Source organism: Brachyhypopomus gauderio, chromosome 15 (genome assembly GCF_052324685.1).
Source record: "Brachyhypopomus gauderio isolate BG-103 chromosome 15, BGAUD_0.2, whole genome shotgun sequence".
Lineage (NCBI taxonomy): Eukaryota > Metazoa > Chordata > Actinopteri > Gymnotiformes > Hypopomidae > Brachyhypopomus > Brachyhypopomus gauderio.
In genome coordinates, this window is record NC_135225.1 from 12,781,860 (window position 1) to 12,801,751 (window position 19,892).

Here is a 19,892-nt window from a genome sequence, read left to right on the forward strand (position 1 = left end):
CTGTTTATCCAAGTATGCAAAGCATGGGGACTCTTTTGAATGGTGGAGTAATTTCCGGGAGTGTGCTGAAGGCACAAGTCCATGGTCACTTGTTAACTGGCATCTCCTTGAGTGTGGTTATCATAACTATCGTCAATGGGGATAGTTTAAAAATAGAGCAGACATAACAGAGGATAACGTCTCGGAAGTGCTACCCATCGAGTCCCCAGTGGTCAAGCTTTATAAAAATGTTGTGGAGAAATTAGAAGTACATTAATTTATTCTTTGCTTTATTGTTTTATAAGTGCACACAATTGTGCCCCATTAATTAGATTTTTAAAAACATTTAAACCCTGTTTCTTTAAAAATGAGCTGCATGTATATTGAATAATTAGCAATCATGATAAAACCGATAATAGTGCTTGTAATGAAGTCAGTTAGCTTAGCCCTGACTAGCAGAGGTGATGTAAGCTGATACCTACCCAAAAAGGTGTGCTTCTGTTTATAATGTACAGAGGGGTTAACCCTTTCTTTCTCATTCCTGTTACATTTATGATCATTGTTCCTACCAGATTAGCCTCTCATTTGCCTAGACAAGGCCAGGCAGGCTTATTTGTATAGCTCTTTTCATACACACAGCAGCAATTCATAATGCGTTATTGTGTCACTAATGACCACACCCAAATGTTTTCTATTCCTGTAACATTTGGCGTCTGTAGATATTCTTGGCTGTCCTAACTGATACGCACTGTATATGCTATTCATGTATTTGTTTTAACTACAATGGTACGGCAACATGCTTTTTCGCGCTGCCAGCAATGTTTTTGAACTAGCTGAAGAGGTTGACCTTGACCTTTTGTAAAAATACTCCACAGTGCATTCTATTCTTTCACTGACCTTGGACTGAGCAGCGCTGGGAGCAAAGCAGTCCTCTACGGCCCGTAAAAACCAGTCACCGTGACAACCCTCTGCTTGGATAAGTCCTACCAGGTGGCTTGGCTAGGCTGTGTCTGTCTCCAGCAATGTCTCCAGGAGGTGCTGTAATCTCTCCCTCCCTCGAGTGCTGAAATCTCTTGTTTACGTTCCCCTGTGTCTTTGGTTTCCCACAAAGCAGTGCCGTCACTGTACACTGACGTGTTTGCGAAGGACTTCAGGCAGTCTCGTTGGCCTCGCAGCCTTGATTGCAGTCATTCGGATTCCGCAAAGACGTCTGGATATGTTGTTGGTGTTATTATGCTTCTCAATTTTGGGACGTGAATCTAATTGGCACCAGTGCAGCCGTGTCTCAGTATTGTGTGATGCTAAGCACCCTGGTTAAGTAACATCGTCACAGTTATATTTGTCTCTTGGACATTTCCTCATTCACAGAGCTATTTGCAAAAATGATTGGCTCATTGAGGCAATGTTGGCTATATTCTCACCAAAAAAGGCTATTGGGGAAATAAGGGAAATAATTTCAGCAGAAATCTGCAGAGGTCTTCGCTGTAGCTGTGATAAGTCCATCTTCAGATAGATATGTAGGCATCTCAGTGGAGAAACACTGTACTAACATTACAGCGTGAGCGATATATACAGTGACGGATGTCGCGTGCGTGAGGTGGGACGTTTCTCGCGCGTTTGTCGCCTGGAAGCCCCATTCTGAGGCTGCGCTTCATCACTGTGCTTTGCGCCTGCTTCAGAAGATCAGAGTTCAAATGGAGCAGGAATATCTCCACCACCACCCACCTCCCCGTCCTGCCACGCCTGCAGACCTGCGTTGCTTAACATGAGATCTTTCCTCTGCTCTCTCCTCCAGTTCCCACCAGTCTCCTGGACATAGCAGGACAGCTTTAGCACAGTAAGCAATACTCTGACTTGACATGATGTAGATTTTATATACGCTAATTAAACACCATGGACGTCTCGTTGTAAGGATTGTAAAAATAACATGAGCCCTGGTGTGTTTGATTGTAGCTATGACATCACCGACCGACATTGATGTCTTGATCCTGGTCTTGATCGACATTTTTTTCTCTTACTCTCCTACAGCTACCTCGAGAAGACCATTCGCTCAGCAGTGGAGCAGCATCTCTTTGATGTTCACGCGCAGGCGGGGGGTCAGAGGTCGCAGCAGCTCGCCGGGTCGGCCGGCTACCCCTCGTCTCCCGGGACGACGGCTCGTCAGAGAAGGCGCCAGCAGCGGGAGGAGGGCAGACCACACTGCGGGTGAGCGCCGCATCACGAACGCCTGCTTGGAGTGAAAATGGAGCCCGTGCTGTAACGCTCATGCTGCGGACACTGGGCTGTGCCGTGCGCTGTGCGGTTTGGAGTGCTTTGACCTGCGACCTTTGACCTCCCTCTCTTCACTTCTGTGGGTTGATGCCCATCATACTTCCAAACCCCCTGCTGTGAAGGGCGGGGCAAATGCTGCTCTCAGAGGTCCAAAGGGGAAAATAGATTCTGGCAGATTTGCTGTGCGTGACCAGATTTGCTGATGACCAACCTCTCTGTTCCTCAGGGATGACACTGATAAAGAAAATGTCCCGTCCGCCAGCTTGATCAGCACCAGCGTTCACAGCATCGCTGCCGAGAGGAGACCAGGCGCTGCTCCCGACGGGCCCAGGAAGACCAGACACGAGCCCCACGCTTCAGAACTGCCCTTCAGCTCAGACTCCCTCACTGTGAGCCCCGCTCCTGTCCCTAACACTCAGATTCACGCCTTCATTTATCCTCTTCCTCTAATGAGGAGCATCAGACTTATATTTAAAATGGCCACTTACTAGTTCAACAGGAAATCTACTGTCTCAGAAAACATCTCTCTTCTCCAGGAAGACTTGGTGGCACTGGAGAATTCTTGGCCATATTTGAGCTGGTTCATCTCTCTCTACCCTTTGTATGGTTCTGTTGAGCTGTGACTCAGTACCGATAATTGATGGCACTGCAGTGAGAGAGGTTGCTGGTGTAAATGGGCCAAATAGCTGAAAACGTTAGGGGAAAAATCTCACAAGCTGAAGTAGTGTAATTGTTTGAGCAATCCCACAATTCCTAGCTCAGCCTCAAAGCAAAAAGTGCTCCACGCTTCCCTGCACAGCATTCCATCTAAACTGCAGGCAGGCTATTAAGGCCTTGATTAGCACGATTAGCTGATGTGTGTGTGTGTGTGTGTGTGTGTGTGTGTGTGTGTGTGTGTGTGTGTGTGTGTGTGTGTGTGTGTGTGTGTGTGTGTGTGTGTGTGTGTGTGTGTGTGTGTGTGTGTGTGTGTGTGTGTGTGTGTGTGTGTGTTTGTGTACATGCATAGGTGCTTGTGTGTTCAGACCTTTGTACCGATACAAACTCTTAGCCATGACTTGCGTCAGCTGTCATTATGAATGTCCTACAGGGTAAAACGATCTTGGTAGAGAAGCCCAGTGTTTTGTGATCTGTTCCTGTGCAGTTGGGTGGTGTTTGTTTTAAGGTTTGCAAGATGGGCCCAACAAATCCTGCTTTGATTATTTTGGTCATGATGGCTGAATGCAAACAGAAGCAACTATCTTGCCTTAAACCTCACTCTTCCCTTATACTCTTATACTATTGTCCTGAGGACCGCAGATTACAGATCACTGCCTCCTGTCTCATTCGTGGCCTTCAGAAAATCTGTAAAGCAGATCCATTATTTCCAGGACCTCCTATTATTTACATGCCCACTACACGATCTAGGACACGTCATAGCCAACAGGCGTGTGGAAAAGGATCCTGCGGTTTCACAATAATACGGTTTCAGATACCCTTTTTTTGAGCAAATCATGTTAAGGCAGGAGGTGCCACTGGACACTCCTGACACAAACATCAGTGCCTGCTGGATGCGTAATAGCCGTCAGAGGTGAAATCTGACCTTGGGGTGGAGCGTTTGTACGCGGTGGTGCCCCGTGTGTGGCGCCCCCTGCGTGGCGTCCACTCGGCTGATCCACAGCCACCGAGCCGTCCGCTTGCTTTCGGAGGCACCGCGGACACGGAGACCTCACGTGACTCTCGCGTGTTTATTCCTATTTGTTTTTAACCTGTTTGTCATGAAGTCCTGACCACGGTGAGCGTCATGGCGTCGCTTGTTGCTTACGTCATGTGGGCTGTTCCACAGGGAGGAAACAGGCGGAGGAAGAAAGAGGATATCCTACCAGCACTGAGTGCATGTACCATATAACTGACCAGTCACTGCTCAGAATGACTTTAAAATGACTGCTCACTGTTGCATGACTGCGATGCCGTTGTCTTCTTTTCATTTCCAGCCTTCCAGATCAGCCAGACCACACAAAAGCAATGTGGCAGACAGCATGGGGTCGACTGATAACAGGTATTAACCTCATAACATCTTCATCACCACCATGTAATTGCACACAACACTCCATTGTTGCATCTTCTGTATTCTTTTCAAATGTGAAGTCTGCTACTCACAAGGATATGGATGCCATATAATCATATATATTAACATATATTCACATATATTGTGAAAAGGTATGTATATAAACAGGCTTTTCAGCTGTTTATGACTATGATTTATGACTCCTTATATTAATTTTAGTGATTGATAAAATTGTTAAAACACATATCTGTATATCTGTGTAAAAAATACATCAGTACTAGATGTTCCTCTAGTGGACATCCAGTGTTTCATAAGTTTTGCTTATGTTGTTTTGTTAGAGATATCACATTTTCATTTTTAATAACATATAGAACACTTTGGCCAGATTCGGTTATTTATATTTTTGATTGAATGGACAGCATGCCCAGTGAAGGAACGTAGGGTTAGGGTAATCTAGAGATATGGCAGGGTTAGGGTAATCTAGACATATGGTCTCACTCACTGACTCTTTTTAACACACACCAGGACTTCTGCACATTTCCAACTTGTTTTCGAAATGTTTGCTACCGTTCAGGAACTCTCACAACTTCGTAACAAGGTGCCATTTTTCACCTCCTTCAGGGGCGGGCAGGAGGCGCAGGGTGTGGCTCGCAGCCAGGTAAGCCCCTCCCCCTTCTCCGGGGCCTTTTACTGATCACCTCGGTCTCCTCTTTTTGTCTAATTCCTCTCTCGTTCTCCTGCTTTGACGGCTCGTACGCGTGCAGGCAGGCCTGTGCCATCGCCGCTGAAGCCGTGCTTCACTGATAAGAGTCTGATGTAACGGCTGCTGAAGGAGATCTGGTTTCTGCAGGCTCTAGGCCTGGGTTGTGCTGCCTGGGGCCAGTCATGTGGACAGACCACATATTTGAATCATGGGTTACCTATGAGCACTCCTTAAGAACACATCATGTTGGCTAAAGAGGCACATGCAACATGGCCAACATGCACGCCTGCCCGGCCGGGCCAATCACTGTCTATCCAAACCTCAGGCGCTCCGGCTGGAATGGGCTCACCGACCGTGACTGGCTCTGATCTCCATGCAGCCACGCTGCCCGCTGGACTCCGACACCTCGTCTTCCACCACACAGTTGACAAAACCATGGCGCTGGCGTCTTCTGGAACCTTCTTCGCCAGGCCGCCGATTTGCTTTGACAAGGGAACTGTTTGGAGATGAGAGTGCTTACACAGCTTCAGCTAATCTCACAGTCTATTTGGAAATCACTCCGCAACCGGTTGTTTTGTAACTTCTCTCTCGTTCGTTGTTGTTTGGAGCCAGTATTTGAAGCACTTCACCCTTTACTATCACCACCTTATTCCACGTCACTTTAAGAATAATCGTTTGGTGCCATGTGGATGAAGCTCTCTTGACAGCATGTACACACCGTCACAGACATACACCCACACATGTGCGCGTCACCACTCTTGCAATATTAGCATGTTGGTGCATGCCAGTTGTTAGCCATTGTAACCTGATCCCACGCCCACACTGAGGAAGGAGGAACACGCTGTCCTAGCGTGTGCCTCCAGCATATTTCCAGAGCGTTTCGTTGTGGTCTCTCCCAGAGCTTTACGTTGTTCCCTTCACTGTTCCCTTCACAGTCAAAGAGCTCTACTTTAACCTGTCATAAGAATACAGTAAGCCGTCAGTAATACGTAAATTACAGTAGGAATCCCAAATGAAACAATGAGTGTATAAAAAAAAAGTGTCTGTGTGGTACTTTAGGCATTTAAGGTTGAACCAGAAGTCTTAGATGTGTGTGGGTGTATGTGGATGTGTGTGTGTGTGTGTGTGTGTGTGTGTGTGTGTGTGTGTGTGTGTGTGTGTGTGTGTGTGTGTGAGTGAGTGTGTGTCTGGGACCCCTCTGTTTCAAGCTGTACGCAGTTATTAGGTTAGCACACCTGCTGGGAGACCGTCCCTGACCCAGGCTGCAGGGGATTCTGGGACTCACAGAAATGTCTCCATGCCATGCAGCGCTAACAAGTAAAGACCCCCGCTATGACAGCGTTCAGACTGAACCTTGACTGCCGATTGGCTGGGATTCATTGTGCTCTCACCTAGTTATTAAAAGTGTGGCCAGCATGATTGTAAGAGGACAGAGCTGATTTGCGGACTGTTTGCTGACTTTAGGACAGGTTTTGAGTGAGCGTCCGCATGAGTGCCCCTGTGAGCCTTCGCTTCTGATTAGCTGAACTCAAGCTCTTTCACTTCCTGCCCACCACAGGCCGACCCACACGGTTTCTCTGTAGCACCGAGGCCAGGGAGTGACCCTCAGCAGGACATAGAGGTCCTAACAGATTTCATATATCATGATCTGTAAGAGACATAAACTGCTTGTGGATTTTAAAATGGTATTGCTAATTAAAATGCAAAAGAATTGTGTTAACAATGGTTTTGTTAATAATAAATAATGTTAATAACTAGCTGTCTCAGTTTATGAGCTAGAGCAGATATTTTTATGGGACTACTCTTCTCTTTTTTCATGTTGATAATATAACCCTGAGCATTTATAATTTTTGGTGGGACACGAATTGTAAAATCAACACTGAAATTACTACTATTGCTAAAGAGGGGTTTACTCCCTATAAATAGATGTTTGTTTATTAGACGATGTGAGTGTGTGTGCATGCATCCATGTGTGTGTCTGTGTGTGTGTGTGTGTGTGTGTGTGTGTGTGTGTGTGTGTGTGCGTGTGTGTGCGTGTGTGTGCGTGCGTGCGTGCGTGTGTGTGTGTGTGTGTGTGTGTGTGTGTGTGTGTGTGTGTGTGTGTGTGTGTGTGTGTGTACACATGGTCAGGAGGTTTAATGAGAACCAACTGACGTGTGGAAGTAAACAGAGCCAATAAAGTGAGTGGGAAATATTGTGCTGCTGGATCTGGAGCTGGGTGGTTGTGGCAACAGCAGACAGCCTTCTGGGCATTTCTTCCTCTGTGTAGCATGATTCATCCGATGGCTGCTTCCCTCAGCCCACACCACACACAGACTCTTAGCGCCATCACTGCTGGCATGTGCCTACAAGAATCTGTTCCTAGATCAGTGTAAAATGGCAACTGGACAACTTTTGCTGTGTTGTTGTCTTGAACTAGCACAAGAGTACTAGCATTGATTTGCCGTGTCCAAAGGTCCAAAGGTTTGAGTGCTGCTGGGTCCAGAGGTCGCCCTGTGGCTAAACCCTCACTACACTTCCACTAGGGTTACATTTCTGGTGCGGGATGGGTGACCTAAGTCTTCCAAATCAGGTGCAGTCATTCAACACAGAGCCATCAAACAGCATTGCCTTAAATAGTGTGTTTGTAGTGCAGGATCACCTAATCTCCTCATAAAGAATCTGTCAGCAGGAGTGTGTCGAGTTTATGATCTGTAATAGCAATAATAGCGATTGCTGTCAGCCAGCTGGTTAGCACTGGGGGTAATGGAGCCCACAGTGGTGTGTGCTGTCATACAGTCAGTGACGCAGGGCGGGGGAGGGGGGGCATTCCTTCTGCTGGAGGAAGAATCTGTGTCTCACGTCGCAACACCGGAAGCGTGTCCGCATGCATGTGTGCTCCAACAGTTGTGTTTGTGCGCACGTGTGTGTGTGTGTGTGTGTGTGTTTGCCTGTGTGTGTTTACTTATGGGTGTGTTTGTGTGCATGTATTGTCAGGCATGTGCGTGTGTGTGTGTGTGTGTGCGTGTGTGTGTGCGTGCGTGTGTGTGTGCGTGTGTGTGGGTTGGTGGGCGGGGGTTTGACAAAAGGAGAAAGTGTCCATTGTTGTTACTAAGGGACTTGGAAGTCTGCAAAAGGAAGCTACATTTAAAGAAATAATTTCAAAGCTCAGATCTGAGAGGGAGAATTTGGAGAAAGAGAAGGTGAAAGTGAGACAGAGTGCAGTGAAAAAATAAAGGAAAGGCCGTGTGTGTGTGTGTGTGTGTGTGTGTGTGTGTGTGTGTTCTCTGTGGCAGTGGCTGCAACAACAGAAGTTCTTTGCTGCGTGTTCAGCGTGCCATTCGTGTTCCGTGTGTTCTTTCTTTCATTTCCCCCTCTCCCCCTCCCTTCACTCTCTCTCCGCCCTCTCTCTCTCTCCCTCCGCCCCCTCTCTCTCTCCCTCCGCCCCTCTCTGAGCCCCCACCCCTCTCTCCCTGCTCCTCCAGCTACTGAGACAAACAACTACATGGGAGTGGTGGAGATACGCAGCAGGGAAGGGGGTGGTGTGGGTGGGGGTGTGGGTGGGGGTGTGGGTGGGGGTGTGCACTGCTCCAACAAGCAGATGGTAGGATGTTTTTCTGCCGAGCTGATGGCAGGCGGGGCTTTGTCTGCAGAAAGCCTCGCCCCCCTCTCCCCTCTCTGCCTCGGGGTAGGCTGGGCCCGGAGGAGGCAGTGCACAGTTGAACTTAAGGAGCACACGACTCCCGCTGTGGGTTATTCCGCCCTGATCCCTCGCTCCTCTCCCTGCTAGACGCCTGCTGCCATGAAGATCCAGGAATGCCTCGGTGGCCCAGAACCTTCTGAGCGCTTCGAGGACGTCCCTCGGCTAGACCTGACTGCTCTAACGGAAGACGCTGACTGGGGAGGTAAGTCTTATTCTCTCTCTCTCTCTCTCTCTCTCTCTCTCTCTCTCTCTCTCTCTCTATCTCTCTTCTTCTTCTCTCTCTTTCCCTTTGCACATGGATTCTGCTCCAAGTGCCTTGGGCTCTCGAGATGGTCGATGATCACGTCCAGGTCTTGTTTGGCTGCTTGACTTCAGTAGAAGAATTTTTTTTTAAGAAGAAATATTTTCTGTTTTCTGCAGATGAAAAAGGGGGTTTGCTTTAGGGTATTATTCCAGATTTTATTACATTTCTTGAATGTCTTCATTATTTGTATTTTCAACAGTTTGCTGCTGTATGTTAAGTGGTGCTTGGTGCATTGTGATTGTGTGGGTAATCACTGATCTTCATGCTAATGGTTGAAGGAGTCTGGTATTAGACACCCCATGGGAGTTTGAATAAGATTGCATTAGCATCATGTGAGTCTCTTAAAGTTGTTTACTTGTTCATGATTCTCCTTGGGGCAGTTATTTGGTAGGGTTCCACACACATATATAACTAATGAATATAATCTCGGTTCTGTTCCTTAACTGGGTTTCATTTTGTTTTTTACTTCAATTTTGACTTATTTTTTTTTTACTTCATTTGTTTATAGCATGAACCATATACACAGCAGCTATTTGTTGCAGTTTAGTGTTTTTGTGTAGATAGGATGAATGTTTTATTCAGAAGCATCCATTGTTAATCTGGGCATTGGAGTGTAGCAGATTCTTGTTCTGAGTAGAAAAATATGAATTATTACCCTGCCTATGATTCTAAGGATTATAATGTGCGACATTTAGCATTGAGACACATGGCTTGTGTACATGGCTTGTGTTTTCAATGGGCCTGAAGTTGCTTCCTAGGGGGCAGCAGAGAGTGAACAGGGAGTGTCATGGCTTCCTGGTTCTATCATCACCGTGGAAACAGACAGTCTGCAGGCTGAAATATGTGGAAGTCAAACTCAGCAGTTTCTGTGAGCTGTTGCTATGTGACTGCAATACAGCCTAAATGTGTATATGAAAAAACACTCGGCTTCCTTCCTGCATGGCTTCCAGACGTGTGCAGACATGCACTCACACAATTATTAAGTACACACACATACGCATGCATTCGCACACATACATGCACCCCCCCCCCCCCCCCCCCCCCCCCCCAACATGACCTTGACAGAGTCATTCTTCTACCTTCTCCTTTCTCTCTTACCCCTGACCAGACTGGGAGGGTTGCCAGATTGACTCAGATTTACCCTTTAGTTTAATAACCTCTGCTAATGCCAGGCTGAGAGCCTCGGCCACTTCCTATCGGGTATTTGTTTTATAGACTATCACTAAGCCACAGAATGCTTTCACAGAATGGTCTTCACACAGAGAGGTGGGCACTGACGCTGCTGAAATGTGGTAATGCTGCCTTGTCAGCAGAACCCAGCCCCCCCACCCAAATGTCAACTGTAGGATATTTCTGCCTTGCAACAGTTGGATGAGGTTTATATTTGTGTCTCTGGACTTTGATGCGCTGGTACAGGCTCCAGCTCTTCATTGGTTGACGCACTGGTTGCAGTTGGCTGTTGGCTGAATGTCAGCAGCCTAAATGTGCATGCTAAGTTAATCTCCAGCCAAACGACACCAGCAAAGGTGGATAATGAAGGTCCATGATGGGAAGATAATACTTTGGCTAGGACTTTTAAACACTGTCTCTTCCTCACAAACGCACAGCACACGAGAGTGCTACAAATGCACAGCACACGAGAGTGCTACAAACGCACAACACACGAGAGTGCTACAAATGGTGGCGGGTCAAGCCTTCGTCCTACTGGTGCCCCTGACAGTGCTGTTTACAGTAACCTGCTGTGTAAGTGATCAAATGTGATGGCCATCTGTAAGGGCGATCTACTGTAAAAGTGATCTACCGTAAAGGTGACCTACCATGGGAGTGATCTACCGTGAGAGTGATCTACCGTGAGAGTGATCTACCGTGAGTGTGATTGGCAGGGCCCTCACTGCAGTTCTCTCATCTTCACCTTTCTGGCAAATTCCAATCCTTTCACACTAGCAGTTGTCTGTTTTGTCTAGCATAGTTACTACGAGGGTAAGGATGCTCACCCAGGGCCCTCCTGTTGGTCATGACCTGCTCTGACGTCCCAGTGTCCTGACATGTCCCATCCCTCTGTCCTGACATGTCCCATCCCTGTGTCCTGACATGTCCCACCCCTGTGTCCTGACATGTCCCATCCCTCTGTCCTGACATGTCCCACCCCTGTGTCCTGACATGTCCCACCCCTGTGTCCTGACATGTCCCACCCCTGTGTCCTGACATGGCCCACCCCTGTGTCCTGACGTGTCCCATCCCTCTGTCCTGACGTGTCCCATCCCTCTGTCCTGATATGTCCCGTCCCTCTGGCCTCCACACTGCATGGTAACCCCACCAACCCTGAACTCCTGCTTGCATGCTTGATGAGGCAGCGGTCAAAGCCCTGACAGAATGATAGTTCACTTAGTTCAATTTACGAGCTGCTCACGGAAAGGCCACCTTCAACCGCTGGGGTGGATGTTATTAAACTGGCACAGAACCGGCCTCCCAGGAGCAATGATGGAGTAGGTTCATCTCACACTCCAGTACCTGGACACCACATCAGACTGAAACCACTTAGACTTAAACCCCACTGAACCTTGAAATGGCTGACTGGATGTGGCTGTTGGAATTTTTTATGAAATATTTACATTTTTTATAACATTTATATTTATTAAATACCTTTCCTTTACAGAGTGATATACACCCAGACACATGGCTTTATTAGTGCGTGCATTTAAATGACCTGTCTGCAGTGCAGGCAGTCCAGCTACTGAGCTGTCTCTTAGCAACAGGTCTTCAGTGTGCTGAAACTCATCTTCAGTGGTTTTGTCAGTCGTGTTTTTGCTTTTATTTTCCCCGCGGCTGCCTGTTTGACTTCATCGGTGTCTTCACGTCCGTATCAGTGCACTAATGCAAGAAGTTGTTACTGCGTTTGCATGAAGGAAGGGGTAACAGAAGCGGGATGAGCACTGTCGAACAGTGTGATCTTCCTCGATAATCTTCGTCCTCGGTTGTGTGTTCTCTGTGTGGGTGCCCAGGTGCTTGTGAGGACTTGTGTGTTGTCCTTCACTACCTGTTTGGATATAAATATGTGTCTGCTTCCAAAGGTCTGGTACTCTGCGGTTGGATTGTGTTTGTTTGTGTGTGATGGTGGTCACCCACATAACCCTTTGACCTTCACCTGACACACGCAGCTTAGAGCCCTGCTCTCCTTTTGTGGCAGCCATCGTAGGAACTGCAGCTTCTTAAACACACAATGACATAATTAAGCACACACACACACACACACACACACACACACACACACACACACACACACACACATTTTTCTCAGTTATGCTTTGAGCAGACATTGAGCTCCATATGAAGCCGTTGTTTAAATGTGTGTGTGTTTGTGCTGTGGTTTCTCCCAGAACCAGTTCCAGCCTACTCGTCATGGCAGAGGGAGAGCATGGACCGTGCGGAGGCACGCCTCTCGCCCCACGCTGGGGGCCGTCTGATTCGCCAGCTGCTGGAGGAGGACGAGGACCCCATGCTCTCGCCACGCTTGTATGCCTACGGCAGCTCCGAGCAGTACCTGGACGACCCCGAGGTGCCGCCCTCGCCACCCAACGCGCATTCCTTCATCAGGTGAGATGGCAGGAGGAACCGAACAACGCGAAAGGATCGAACGAAAGAGATAGGGCGGCTGTGTTTAGTTGTAGGGAATGCGTTGACGCCATGCACATGGCTTACTGGATGTCTTGGTAGTTCCTGTTTGTTGTTTGAAGCCTCTGTTATTGTTAATCCTATGGGAAGAGTTTCCTGGCTTGAACAATGTGGAAGTATGTCTGCTGATGTAAGATCCGATATAAGATCCAAGCATTTGACCTGTACGCTGTTCTCTTGAAACATGGTGTCCAGAGTTTGGTCTGTGAGTGGAGAGACGCTAGCTGGTGCTCAAAGGCTTCACACTGGTGATGTCAAACAGCTGAGAATGTAAGATTTTACCAGCAAGGTCCTCTGTGCAGTCGACGGCGGAGTTCTTCACTGGGCTCCTGCGATGATGATCGTGAGGAGCTCTCCTCCGCTCAGATCTCAAAGAAGATCCACAGTCTGAAGAGGAAGATTCGCAAGTTTGAAGAGAAGTTCGAAGAAGAGCGCAAATACAGGGTGAGATTACAGACCATACTGACCCACAGGCTTCAAATCATGTGTTAAACATCCTTTGTTTTTTTTTTTATCAAATTAATTTTTTATTCCAAAAAACATCAAAATGGATTCCATAAGTGCCACACCTTGTAAAATGGCCCCTGGTGACTTTTTCCTTTTTTCTGAGACAATCATGGGCACTCTTGTTCTCTAGCCCTCGCACAGCGACAAAGCTACCAACTCAGAGGTCCTGCGGTGGATGAATGAACTGGCTAAGCTCCGGAAAGAGCTCAAAGGTAAGCCTGAAATGCCCAATCCACTGAGAAGGAAGAATTAGCATGATTAGCGTGATTAGCAACATGTTAGTCAAGCTAATCTTACACTCATGATATTTTTGTTAAATGAAAATTACACAGGCAAGCATTTATCACAGCCTTAGCCTCCTATCGGACCTATCGGCGTCCTCCAGGCACAATCATAAACAACATTTTGTCAGGGTTATTGCTGTGTTCAGGACAAAACAAAGCATGATTTGAGGTAAATAACAATTCGATGTAACGAGCAACAATCACTTCCTGTCCGCTTGCAGAGCACAAGCTGCTGAAGTCGGAGGAGGACCTGATTCCCCTGCCCCGGCAGCGCAGCAACACCCTGCCCAAGAGCTTCGGCTCCCAACTGGAGAGGAAGTCCAGCGAAACCAGACCTACCAGCGCCCCGGCCGAGAGCACGCTGGACTCCATCATGAGCAAGCTCCAGGAGAAACGCGCTGAGGTCAGCCGACCCGAGGACATCAAGGCAAGTTGTAGAGCAGAAACACGTTACAGTGTTACGCGCCGTCATACTGTTACGGATGCGCAGAGGCTGATTTAAAGTCACAGCTTCCTTCGCATTTAGCACACTGCAAATGTCTCATACCAATTCCAGACACACTAATGAACTGTGTAAAGAATAAAGAATCTAAATACATATTCATATTAGGATGTTTATCACCTCTGACTTCCAAAATGCTGCTATATTTCTATAACAGGATATGACTCGAGAACAAATCGTTGCAGAGAAAGTTGCTCTCCAGAAAGCATTACTTTATTACGAGGGAATCCATGGAAGACCGGTGAGTAGGGGTCAAAGGGTGTGGGTGTGTCTGTGTAGTGTGGGCGTGTTTGTGTCATGTGGGTGTGGCAGTGTTATCATTACCCCTGTGTCTTCATGCAAGTGTGAGTAGTGTTTGAAAGCAGACTGCCTGTAGAAGAAATACAGCATGCTACTGTACACCCCCATTACAGAGCTAAAACTCTTCTTCAGAGGCTCTAGCATGGCCGTAGCCCTACAAAACTACCTCCTCCTGCCTGTCTCCCACTACCACTTTGGAATAAAGGTCATTTAGGATCATGTGAGAAAGCTTAAGACAGTTGGCTCTTACATAAGCCTTTGAAGAATTACATTATGACTAAAGGTGTGGTAGATATTTAACGGAGCCTATCTGGGCAGCTGTGATAACATTAATCTGTGTGAGTGTTGACTTTTGTTACTAAAGTCAAATATGGCTGCTCTCACTCTAAGACTCTATTGTTCTGCTGTGGTTATGAGCTTGAGTTTTTAAGCCCACTGGTTCACATCCGGGGGGGTCGCTGTGGGATTGCAGGATGGAATATGTAGGTCAGCAGTGAGCTGTGCTGCAGTGTGTCTGTCAGTATTCTGAATGAGTCCTATATAGCTTTAAGCAGCTGTGACAAGCCCCTCCCCTCGTTTTTCCTATTCTTTCCCTTTCAAGGTGACCAAGACGGAGAGGCTGCTCATGAAACCGTTGTATGACAGATACCGCCTTGTCAAACAGATCCTGTGCAGAGCATCCACCATCCCTGTCATTGTGAGTACCACCTCCTCCTGCTCCTCCCATCTCTTTCTCCTTCTGTCCGACCATCCGTCCGCCCTAGCGTCCGTGCATCCCATCTTTCCTGCAAGCACAGAAATTACATAAGAGCCTACAAGCTCGGTGCAGGTGTAAGCCATGCCTTGGCCACACAGCAAACGCCAGCCACAGTGCCGGGCCTCAACACACCCACCCACCCACTCCCACCGAGTCATGGCCAGGCTAGAAGCAACCTTTGTGAATGCTAACATTAGCATGGGCTTTCTGACAGGGAGCTTCAGTGAGAGGCTTAGCGTTAGCATAGTAGCTGCTGCCCTGAGGTGCTTAATTACCTCCACGAGCAGCCGTACCGTCTCCGAGGGACCTCCGCTCCTCACACTCATGGAGTTTGTTCACTCTTATGGCCTCATTTTAAGTGTGCAACAGCCATCTTGAGTGGGCAGTGTCTTATCCCCCATGGGGACTGAAATTTCATATCTACAGGAAGCCGTAGTTCCCTGGAGCTCTAAAAAAAGTTTGTATTCTCAGTTTATAGAATACATTACTAGGTTTCTTTCCCTCTAGCTTAAAATGGGAACATTTATGTAACCCATAACTTGCAAATGTGCAGCTTTAAGTCCTGCTGAATATGCAGTCTAAATGAGAGCTGTGCGGTATAGTGGAACGTTTTTATGGCGCCGGAGTTCAGATCAATCTCGTCCTCCTGTCGCAGTCTAAAGTCTGTCAGAGTCTGTCAGAACGTGCTGATATCAGTTCAGCTTAATGCGGCTGGTCTAGTTAGCCGGTTGGTCCAGGCTACATGTCGGCTGTGCTGAGCTCAGTGTTCTGAGTGGTAACTCCCTTATGAACCTCCAGCAGGGCTCTCCCTCCAGCAAGCGCAGAGGCCCTCAGCTGCAGCCCATTATCGAGGGGGAACCTGCTCTGTTCTACGACCACATCAAGGTGAAGAGCTGCTGCTCTGCCAATCAGATACCTGGGTGCCTTGTCTGACCCCACCCACCTTTCCAATTAACCAATCGTGATCACAGCCTGGTGACTTTGGGTGCTGCCTGTCATAATCGTACCAAATGAGCAGCTCTGATTGGAGTGCTGTGTGATTTCTCTGGTTTGTGAAGCTCTGATCAAACTCATGCTGCAGCATGATGAGATGCTGTTTTATGTGCATGGTATGATTTTATTTATTTATTTTATTATTGTGGGTGGCTATACAGAATCAAGTTTATTGATTGATTTCAAACTATTGATATGATGATATTCCATGTGGAAATAAGTGTTGATGGGTAGATCTCACTTTAATCACGCTAGCTAATCACTACACTTTCAAAAATCACTGTCTGTGAATACGCTCTCTAACCTTAGTTCTGATTCAATTAACAAGCGTTGATGCCCGTATGGAGACAGTGAAATCTAACCATTGTTGATTTACCCAGCTCTCCCTCATCCTTTGTCTAAATAATCATATCCCTTCTGTTTGTAAAGGAGGAAGAGGATGGCTCAGATGAAGAAAATGACAACAAGACACAGGTCCCGCAGCCAACGGGGCGTCCAGAACTGAGCATGCTGGGACTTCTGGAGCACCTGGATGAGGAGGTGGATGGTTTCATCTCACCTGTTGATGACCTGTCACCATCAAAGACCACCACGGACATGAGGCTGTCCAACCTGCACGCCGCTACCATGTAAGTACCCACACTCCTCTCTGTTCTGGCAGAGCACATCACACTTTGTTATTTATGGATGTGATGTGTTTGGCGTCGTTCTTTCATAATCGCGTCACATTTCTAACGTGTTAAAATAATCAAAGAAAAAAAAAAGCTAATCAATACAGTGTTGCATGAAAAACACTGAACAGAATCAAGCAACAGAGCGGAAATAGCAAGGGATATTTTGGCTGTTTGAAGTTAGTAAAGGCACTGCAAGGTCAAAGATGCTCGTTGGTCTTGAGTTGCCAAACACTGTACTATGTACTGTGTACTATGTACACTGTGCTATGCTGAAAGAGACTCCTGCACTTTGGTTGAACACAGACAGGAACTGGTAGAACAGCTCCAGGAAGCTCGTGAAGACAAGAAAAGAATCCGAAAGAGCCTGCGTGAGTTTGAAGACCAGTTCTTCAGGCAGAACGGCAGGTAAACAGGAAATGCGCGTCATGCGAGACCACTATGAAACTGCAGTGTTTCAAATGTTCTGCCCTATTCACACATTTTACAGAATAATAATGGTGTTCTTTGCATTTTTGCCATTCCAACAGAAATGTACAGAAGGAAGATCGCACACCCTTGGCAGTGGAATACAATGAATACAAGCATGTGAAGGCTAAACTTCGTCTGCTGGAAGTGCTCATTAGTAAACGAGACTCCTCCAAATTCATTTAGCATGCTGCCCGATAGAACTGGACGCTAGTTGGGAACCTTCGCCTACAAACAACATGTGGACAACAACAACAAAAAAACTGTGCAAAACCCTCCTGACAAGTTAAACACTCACAACTTGTGTTTTGGTTTGTTTTTCTGTTGTATATTTGGTTTTCTGTCAGGCTAGCCGTGGCTACCAGGCCAGTGAGACTGAAGATGACAGGGCTGCTCTCCCCTCTGTGGGATATCTAACGTCCTTCACACTGACCTTCCCTCACTAAGTCTGACACCATCTCAGTCCCCTTCTGCGGGACGTCTGCGGGACGTCTGCGGGAACACACATGCCGGGATGTATCGTGCCACTGACTGCTCAGTCTGAACGGTGCTCTCTATCTGACGGATCGGTAGTTGAGACAAATCTCCATTCAGCCGCACCCAGAATACAAGAACCACAGCAAAGCAAATTCTAGAGGATGCTTCTATAATGTATTTCCAAATGTTTTTTTATACCATGCACCTCTTTTCTCTGTTACATTTGATATGTGATAAACCACTTTTGCAGAGACGTATTTGCTTAATCAAAGGGTTATGATTGTTTGATAACTGAGAATCTGCATTCAAGTCTTACTTTTTATATAACTACTTTGGGGTGAATATAATTTATGACTGTAAGGACTGTGAAAGGAGGAGAGAAGGAGGAGATTTTGGTGAATGTTGGACAGAGAACTCTGTACATACAGTAACAACTGCAATCTGCATGCACATCACGACAAAACGTTATGACCAGTGCCATATTTCACACGTGGCACTATTTTTACTAATAGTGTTGCTGGTATAGAAACATTTAGTTGTAGGTGTTTCTAATGTTCTATTTCATATTGTCATATGCTTGCAGCAGTAATTAGCTTAATTGAGTGTAAACTGTGCAGCCAAAACAGGTTGATTTTTTTTTTAGCTAGAAGGCAGGCGAGTTTCTTTAAATGGGTTCTTTCATACTCTAGCAAAGACGCACAAGATCTTGAAGCTAAACCAGAAGTTTGTGTTGTTCATGCATTTTTTTTTTCTCATGCATCAAATAAGCTCTGTGATTGAACTGGTTGTCATCATAAAGTCACTATGTAACAGCTGCATGGGCCAATAGTACAGGAAAATGACTGCCTTTCTTTTTATTGCAACGCGATAGTTTTATGAAGAGAGCAGGGCTACTCCAGATCTGACCCAGATCCATACAGGCAGCCCACGTGAGTGTGTGGACCCAGATCCATACAGGCGGCCCACGTGAGTGTGTGGACCCAGATTCAGACAGTTAGCCCACGTGAGTGTGTGGACCCAGATCCAGACAGGCCGCCCACGTGAGTGTGTGGACCCAGATTCAGACAGTTAGCCCACGTGAGTGTGTGGACCCAGATCCAGACAGGCCGCCCACGTGAGTGTGTGGACTCAGATCCATACAGGCAGCCCACGTGAGTGTGTGGACCCAGATCCAGACAGGCCACCCACGTGAGTGTGTGGACTCAGATCCATACAGGCAGCCCACGTGAGTGTGTGGACCCAGATCCATACAGGCGGCCCACGTGAGTGTGTGGACCCAGATTCAGACAGTTAGCCCACGTGAGTGTGTGGACCCAGATCCAGACAGGCCGCCCACGTGAGTGTGTGGACCCAGATTCAGACAGTTAGCCCACGTGAGTGTGTGGACCCAGATCCAGACAGGCCGCCCACGTGAGTGTGTGGACTCAGATCTATACAGGCGGCCCACGTGAGTGTGTGGACCCAGCTCTATACAGGCGGCCCACGTGAGTGTGTGGACCCAGATCCATACAGGCAGCCCACGTGAGTGTGTGGACTCAGAACCAGACAGTTAGCCCACGTGAGTGTGTGGCCCTCTCTTACTAGTTCCAAACTGGACATTTGCAGTGTGACCTTCGTTTTTATTGAATGTGAACACTGATGCTTTCTAATGAACATGGATGTGTACATTTTAGTACATAATTGTATTTGTATTTTGTATATATGACATAAAATGAAAGCTATTTTTACTGGATTGACTCGTCTGGGGTGTTCTGTACTGCAGTACTGGCCTCTTTCAGTTGTGTTTGGTGTAGGATGTGATTACAATGTACACTTTATGGAATCTTGAGCAAGTATCAACACATTTAGAGGTGGAATTATAGTTTTATTTGTTCTGAAAAAGAAAACTGATAAAACAATATATTTCATTTTAGATATAAAAGTAAAGATACTTTACTAAAATAATGCATTAATAGCCACTAAGAAGCCCTTGTCTGCTTATATTGACGGTAGTGTATTGGATAGGAATGCTTGGTGATGATCCCTGGGTGTATAAAGATGTCTCCAGTTTGTGGAGAACGTTCCCACTGGGCATGTGTGGGCCACTGGTCTGATCTCTAGAACATGGGTCTCACCCACATCCCTCCTCCTCTGGGGGTCTCACCCACACCCCTCCACATCTCTCCTCCCCTGGGAGTTTCAGCCACACCCCTTCACATCTCTCCTCCCCTGGGAGTTTCAGCCACACCCCTTCACATCTCTCCTCCCCTGGGAGTTTCAGCCACACCCCTCCACATCT

At 47.1% G+C, this 19,892-nt stretch overlaps 1 protein-coding gene across 8 annotated transcripts in view; it reads left to right on the forward strand.

The window, feature by feature from the left end:
• The window catches only part of fam13a (family with sequence similarity 13 member A), a 48,633-nt gene extending 29,287 nt beyond the window's left edge, over nucleotides 1-19,346 (forward strand). For 5 of the 8 annotated variants that reach the window (XM_076975236.1, XM_076975238.1, XM_076975240.1 and 2 more), the window contains 16 exons: nucleotides 1,775-1,816; nucleotides 2,008-2,184; nucleotides 2,477-2,639; nucleotides 4,221-4,285; nucleotides 4,916-4,952; nucleotides 8,767-8,881; nucleotides 12,361-12,577; nucleotides 12,958-13,099; nucleotides 13,293-13,374; nucleotides 13,668-13,873; nucleotides 14,106-14,189; nucleotides 14,850-14,945; nucleotides 15,804-15,890; nucleotides 16,428-16,627; nucleotides 16,976-17,077; nucleotides 17,200-19,346. In XM_076975236.1, coding sequence (XP_076831351.1) covers nucleotides 1,775-1,816; nucleotides 2,008-2,184; nucleotides 2,477-2,639; nucleotides 4,221-4,285; nucleotides 4,916-4,952; nucleotides 8,767-8,881; nucleotides 12,361-12,577; nucleotides 12,958-13,099; nucleotides 13,293-13,374; nucleotides 13,668-13,873; nucleotides 14,106-14,189; nucleotides 14,850-14,945; nucleotides 15,804-15,890; nucleotides 16,428-16,627; nucleotides 16,976-17,077; nucleotides 17,200-17,323 — 1,939 coding nt within the window. In that variant the 3' untranslated portion in view covers nucleotides 17,324-19,346. The remainder of the gene's footprint in view (nucleotides 1-1,774; nucleotides 1,817-2,007; nucleotides 2,185-2,476; nucleotides 2,640-4,220; nucleotides 4,286-4,915; nucleotides 4,953-8,766; nucleotides 8,882-12,360; nucleotides 12,578-12,957; nucleotides 13,100-13,292; nucleotides 13,375-13,667; nucleotides 13,874-14,105; nucleotides 14,190-14,849; nucleotides 14,946-15,803; nucleotides 15,891-16,427; nucleotides 16,628-16,975; nucleotides 17,078-17,199) is intronic. The other 3 variants (XM_076975239.1, XM_076975242.1, XM_076975243.1) reach the window with 3 other exon arrangements.
• Nucleotides 19,347-19,892: the final 546 nt, after the last annotated feature.